At 63.3% G+C, this 6,610-nt stretch overlaps 1 protein-coding gene across 1 annotated transcript; it reads right to left on the bottom strand.

Annotated features, from left to right (window-relative positions):
- Positions 1-408: 408 nt before the first annotated feature.
- MNEG_12623 (Vacuolar protein sorting-associated protein 33) lies at positions 409-6,565 on the bottom strand (the record flags this gene model as incomplete). The annotated part of the gene is made up of 13 exons (XM_014038905.1): positions 409-662; positions 1,097-1,265; positions 1,749-1,841; positions 2,278-2,422; positions 2,726-2,858; positions 3,136-3,370; positions 3,624-3,729; positions 3,986-4,047; positions 4,372-4,453; positions 4,772-4,921; positions 5,176-5,279; positions 5,470-5,509; positions 6,384-6,565. The coding sequence occupies 13 exons, from the start codon at positions 6,563-6,565 to the stop codon at positions 409-411; spliced, it is 1,755 nt and encodes a 584-aa protein (XP_013894359.1).
- Positions 6,566-6,610: the final 45 nt, after the last annotated feature.

The raw sequence follows: 6,610 nt of genomic DNA, 5'->3' as shown, positions 1-6,610 counted from the left end.
CCTGCAGCGCGTCGAAGTGGGCCCCGGGCAGCACGGCCAGGGGCTCGGCCAGGGGGCCCCAGCCGCCGGCGAGGGCGGCCTCGAGCAGGCGTATGCTCAGGGGGGCGTAGCCCTGCGGGTGGGGGAAACGGAGTTGGTCGTTTTGGGTGGGCGCAGGCGGCGGAGTTGTATGGATGCCTTGTATGTGCCGCGGCAGGATTGTGGATTGCAAGTGTTTGGTTCGGCGTTGCCTCGTTGTGCGGTGCAGGCACGAGCAGCAGCAAGGCGTGGCAGCGGGGCGGCCGTCAACACCTGCTGGCAAGGCTGCGAGGTTCGGGCGGCCCAGCCCCGCATGCATGCAGGCCAAGACGGGACGCTGACCAACTTAGCAACCTGCTATGCATTCCCAGGGGCTTGCAGGCCCTGGGATCAACAGGTGCCTGTCCTGATGCTGTCGGGGCTGGCGATGGTGCGGGTGACGGGTGGCGGATGGCGGGTGACAGGTGTACCGTGCGTTTTAGGAATAACCACCTTGTACAGGTGGCTGATGTCCGTCGGGCGCTCCATCTGGTCGCCATCGGGCACCACCAGCCGCAGCGCGCGCCGCAATGCGCCAAAGCCGCCCGTGCGGCCGGTCAGGCCCCCGGCCAGCGCGCCGCCGCCCTGCTGCAGCCGCAGCAGGCCTGCAGGAGGGGCCAAGAGCAGGAGGGTGGTCTTGGGAGGTGGGCCTGCGCCCCGCGGCATGAGCGCGCTCGATGCGCGGGACAAGGGACAAGATCAGGTGACTTTTGCAAGGCAGCGCCCTGCACCCTTTGTTGCAAAGCGCACACGCAAGCACAAAGCAAGGTGAAAACACTCAATTTGAAGTCAGGACGAGGCTGCGTCAGCGGCCCGCCCTGCAAAGCGCCAGCTCCCCAGGCATAGCGATGCGCAGGCATGCACACGCGAGCCAGCTGGCGGGTGGCCGGCCGGGCGATGCCGCGCTCACGCATACACCGTTGCGCACCCGCCACCCGTGCACCATGCAAGTGCCAGCGAGCAAGCAGTGCCTGGGGCCTCGCAGACTCCGACCAGGATAAGAACCAGCAGCCACCCACCACAGGCCCCTCCCACCCACCCGCTTTCTCCAGGGAGTGCAGCGTGAGCAGGTGCTGGTGGCCGTAGGCCGCCACAAACTCCTGCCGCAGCGGGTCCCAGTGCTTCTTGGGCATGCCGCCCTGGGTTATGCTGAGCAGCACAAGCAGCCGCAGCACCGACGGCATGTCCGCGCCGCTCCACATCAGCTCCTACAAGACACGGCCGGGTCGACGCAGTGTATGTTTGATTGGGTGGGGGGAGTGGGAGGTTGGGAGGGGGCGCAAGGTGCGGGCTGCTTGGCGGCCGAAGGCTGCATTGCTTGGAGTCTTGGGGAAAATGCAGGTTGGCGCCTAAGAATCACAAGGCATGGGTGCACCTGGCAGAAATCGGCTCACGACACCAAGCTAGGGTCCACTTTGTGCATACTTGCCTCTGCACCCCTCTGCCCAATGCCTAATGACACCTCCGCCACACGATATTTGAAAAGGCTGGAGGTCAGATGCGAAGCAGCTGTGCGGCCGCCCGATCACAAGACCCTCGACCCGTTTGCACGCCGTGTGTATTGCACCTGCCCACCCAACAAGTACGGCGCTGGCGCCCTGCATCCCCCACTCCGCCCTGCACTTGTTGAATAACATGCTCCACAAAACCCCCACACGCACTCACACACTGATGAGTCCATCCCCGCCCACCTGTATGTATGCCACTGCCTCCTCCACCTCCACCCCCTCCACCAGGTCAAGCTCAGCCTTGAGGCGCCGGTGGAAGGACGGCTGCTTCACCACCTTTGAGAAGTGGGTTGGCGCGCGCGCGTGTGTGTGCGTGTGTGTGTGCGCGTGTGTGTGGAGGCCGGGGGTGTTGCAAAGGCAGGGTTCTCACACAACATTGGCCAAGTTGACGTGAGTCGGGGCAAGAGGCGAGACGCACGGCACTCTCTAGTGGCGCACTTGCCCCAACCCCCTCTGTGGACTGCAGATCAAAGAAACAGAGAGCCACTCGCTCCACGACACGCTAACATAGACACATGGGTGTACACACATGCACAAACACACACACACACATTCACTCCTGCATTCACACCCTGTTTCCGTACTCACATCCACATGCACAACCAACTTCACTCCCAAAACTTCACCCAGCCACCCATGCACTCATCCACGCTGCTGACACACACGCGCACGCCCTCACACATCCACACACACCATCCTTCCTCTGCCCCACCTCCGCCACGGGCACCAGCAGGTCGCTCAGCCTGTCCAGCAGCAGCAGCTTGGGCAGGCCCTTCACAAAAGACTTGAGCTCCGTGAGGTCCTTGCTGCCCAGCTCACCATAGTCTCGCCGCGCCTCGCGCGCGTACTGCGTGAGCCTGGCGCATGTTGGGATGATACCGACGTGTCGCAGCGATGATGCAGACACGTGTGGTTTTTGGGCAGAGGTGGCGCGGGGCAAGGGGCTCGGTGTGTGGCAACACACGCGGTTTGTGTGCCAAGCGGGGGGTGGGTAGGGCGCGCGTCTCTACGCGCGTCTCTGTGTGATGGGATTGTTGAAGTTGAGGAGTCTACAGTATGCGATGTTGGAGCGGTTGGTGCATTGGCCAGTCCCCATGCACAGATGCAACACATAGACACAGTCGCCGCAAGTGTATACATTTGACCACACGTGCGCACACCTCTGGCTGGCGGTGTAGTAGGGCAGGTCTCTGAACTCTGCGTAGTAAGGGTCGCTGCTGTTGACCAGCGTTGACCCGCCCCCGCCGCGCGCCTTGGCTCCCCCGCTGCTGCCTGCCTCGCCGGCCGCAGCGCCTGCGTGCGGCAACGTTTGCGCTGATGAGGCCCCCAGGGCGGGGCAGCATCGCCGCTGATCACTGGGCGGAGGGGCGGCGAGACAACACTCCAGCCTAATTTGTGTCCCGCGAGCCCCCCTGCCTGACGCATCCCCACAACCACCGCAGGTCGCGGGTATTGGGGTGTTTGCAGGTACAAACAAGTGCTCTCGCAAGCCGAGTGGCCGATAGACCACCCTGCCCAGCCCATGGAGCAGTAACGACAGAGGGAGGCGGCCTCTCACACCCCGGCGCACCCGCCAGCGGCACCGACCCGTGCCTGATGCCCGTAACCTCGTCGATGAGCCCCTCAAAAGTTATCTGAGTCATCATCGGGGTCACGAGGTCCACCTCGCGATCAATCAGGAACAGCCGACCGATGCGGCCGGGGCCACCGGCGCCGGCGCCGGCGGCGCCCGGCGCGGGCGGGGGGCGCTCCTTGCGCATTTTGATGCAGATGTCCCTGACTGCCGCGGCTGCGGGGCCTTTGCCCTGAGCGGACGGGGGCGCAGGCCATGCTTCGTGACAAAGAGTCAAGGGGGAAGTTACAGTTGAACATGCGATGGCAACGGCCCGGGGCGGCACCGACGCCCTTATTGTGTGATCAAGACCAGGTCAGCCTTGGGAGGTCAGACCCAGCACAGCCGTCGCCCTGCCGGAGACCCGGCGTCTCGCAGCGCTCGCCTGCCGCATACGTGCAATCCCGCCACACACAAGCGACGCTACTCCGTTAGGTGGCGCCCACCTGTATCCGCGGTATCAGCCCAAACTCATGCTGCAGGTGCATGATGGCAGCTGCTGCGTAGTAGAGGCTGCTGGCGTCCCCGTCCAGGGTGCAGTCCGCAAAGGCCCTGCAAAACAAGGTGAGGGCAGACGACAAGATGAGATGAAACAGCTGGATTGATTCTACCAGACTGAGAGAGATTGAGGAGCGGATGGGATCAAAAGGGATGCGGCGCGGCTTGGTTTGCATGTAGTCAGCTGTGCCGACCCTCGCCGCCGCGACACTTGCTTGTGCCAGCCTCCGCAGGCACAGGGCGTCATACATCGAGCCTGCTGCGCAAATCCAGTTGGGGGGCTGGGGTGTGTCACCCGCACCGGCCGCACCTGTCCAGCTCGAGTGACAGCACGTCGTCATCCAGGGGCACCAGGTCCATCGGGAACTCACCCTGGGGTTTCGTGGTGGGTTAGGGTTTGGGATGGGGTTGGCTGAGGAGAGGCGCAGCGGGAGGAGGTGGGGTTGCTAGCAGGTGGCGGGTGGCTGTGGCGACGGGGTCGCGGGGGGCAGGTTCATAAGAAACGTGCCTAGATGCCGTCGGTATTTGCGAAGGGCCCAAAAAGCTGCACATCCAACAGACGGAGTGGGTGGAGCCCTGGGACATGGTGTCATTGTTAGGGACAAGGTCAGGTTGACATCAGACCCAATGAACAGTGATGTGCGAATGCAAACCTCGTCACCCAATCATGCTCGCCTGCTGCAGGTCGCCTGTGACCCCCTCATCCTCCAGCAGCTTCTCGACAGCTACCGACCGCCTGGGCACCCAGAACACGCTGAACTCGTGCTCCTGCGCCGACCTGCGGGAGGCCATCGTGGGTGCGCGCCGCAATTCAATTGCACTTGCACTCATCTAATCCAGCTAGGACCCTGCTCATAACAAGCGGCTGCTCAACCAGCCCTGCCTTATTGTACCGCGTGCTGCGCCAGCACAGTCGCTGTGCGCGCACAACCTAACGCCATTGCAGCGCAGCGCATCGCACTCCGCCGGACGCCTTCCCTTGCCCTGGCAGGCTGCCGCGTGCCATGCCTCATCACACGCAACACCACACGCATACACGCACATTCAGTCACACGCACACACAGACACACAAATCCCATACCGCACACAAACACACCTTGGCGTGTTCTTTATCTGCCATGCGATGAGCTGCGCGTTGTCCAGGGTGGCCCGGGCTATGTACACCAGCGGCCGCAGCCCCACCAGCCGCGGCTCCGCCTGGTTGTATGCCGCGTCGTCCAGCCGCCTGCGCTCCAGGTACAGCAGCCTGCACACGCGCGGGCCACATGTTCGTCGCGGCGTGGGGTCTCATGGTGTAAGTCTGGCAACGAGGTGGGCCGGGCTGTTGGAACGGCATGCTGCGCGGGAGGCACCGTTGCTTCTGCTAATAGCACGCGACGCCGGGCCGGCCCGCATCAATTCACTGCTCAGCGGCCACGATAAAAGGAGGTCGGCCGCCGCCCCGTTGAAATGCAGCGGCCGCCGCCGATAGCGCGCCCAGGTTTGGGGCGGGGGCCGCACTTTGCAACGCCGTGCTCTGTCAGGAGGGCGCTCAGCTGCGCGTCCAGCAGTGTCAGGGGGCCGCTCAGGGCGGGGTCCAGCACGAGCGCCTTCTTGCCGCGTTTCTGCGCGGCGCGAGGTGGGGCCGCAGGGCTCAGGGTCGGGACGGCCGCGCGCTGCATGCACCGACGGCAACTTTCGCGTTGCTCGTTGCGGGCTCATTGCTTACGAGCCCGCACACTACGCCGCTGGAGCTGGCTGGCCGGCCGAGACCACGGCCCAGGCTGGGCGGGCGCGCTGCGCTGATGTGCTCACCGAGTCAATCAGGTCAATAAGCTTGTTGCGCGCTGCATCCCTAGGGATGCGCAGTTGCGAGGGGCACGGAGTTGGCACGCACCTCGCAACGATGCGCTCGCCCGCAATCCGACAAGCGCCCATCCGGGGGGCGACATGTGCGCAGGACCCACCTGAAGCCGCGTAGGGGGACAGGACCCGTATCTAAAGGTGGAAGTTGTGATTTTTGCTTTGGACGGGCCATGCTGCTGCGATCCCTGAACCTTGAAGCCTCTGAAAAGCCACGGATCGCCGGCGCACAATATATCTAAAGAATGTGTGGTAGTAATAACATCATGGCCTTCATGAAATCCCGGGGTACAGTTGCGCACTCAGATCACATTGATCTGCAACGCTTCAGTGAAATGTTTTCTTGCAGCGCATGGCTCATGTTGCGTCGCTGAGGTCAATACGACCAGTTTATGGTCCGAAATCAGCTGTAGTGTGCTTGAATATTGATTTGTTCACACACCCAACTTGCCTCAGGATACGCATCATGCTGCATTCCTACCGCTGCCTTCCATGCCATCTAACGTCTTGCCGTGCTGCAACATTACAAACCGCCAACGCCACACAAAGAAGTGTCCAAAACGTGCGGTAAGAGATAGCTGCCACTCGCAGCGCCTCGCTCCCACGCACGACCACACTGCGCCGCGCTGCGCCGCACGCCGGTCCCCAGGCCGCCAGTGGCTCCTGATCCTTGCCGATCCTCCAGAAGACTGAGCATTTACAGCTGCAAATGACGGAGGGGAGAGGCATGCAAGAGACTGTCAAGCCAGACGGCAGACCCCTGCAATCATCCGCTCAGGCCTACTTGATACCCGAGCCCTAGCCTCCCATCGCCCACGGCAGCCACATACAGCCAACATCCCGCGGCACACCCTGCAAAACGCCACCCTGAAAGCATCAGGCGCTCAAGGGCCCAGGTTCCCGCGTCGTCGCCCACCAGGCCCCGCCCCCTCACCTTGTCCTCGTACTCGCCCAGCGGCTGCACCTCGGGCTTGATGCCCTTGCGCTTGCGGATGTCGGCCACCAGGGTGTGGGCCTGGGAGCCGGCCTGCATGGGGTCGGCACCCATGACCTCCCAGTGGTCAAACACACACTGCAGGGGGTAGGGTGGGGG

Source organism: Monoraphidium neglectum (assembly GCF_000611645.1).
Source record: "Monoraphidium neglectum strain SAG 48.87 unplaced genomic scaffold scaffold03342, whole genome shotgun sequence".
NCBI lineage: Eukaryota > Viridiplantae > Chlorophyta > Chlorophyceae > Sphaeropleales > Selenastraceae > Monoraphidium > Monoraphidium neglectum.
This window is presented reverse-complemented; position numbering and strand designations above follow the sequence as displayed.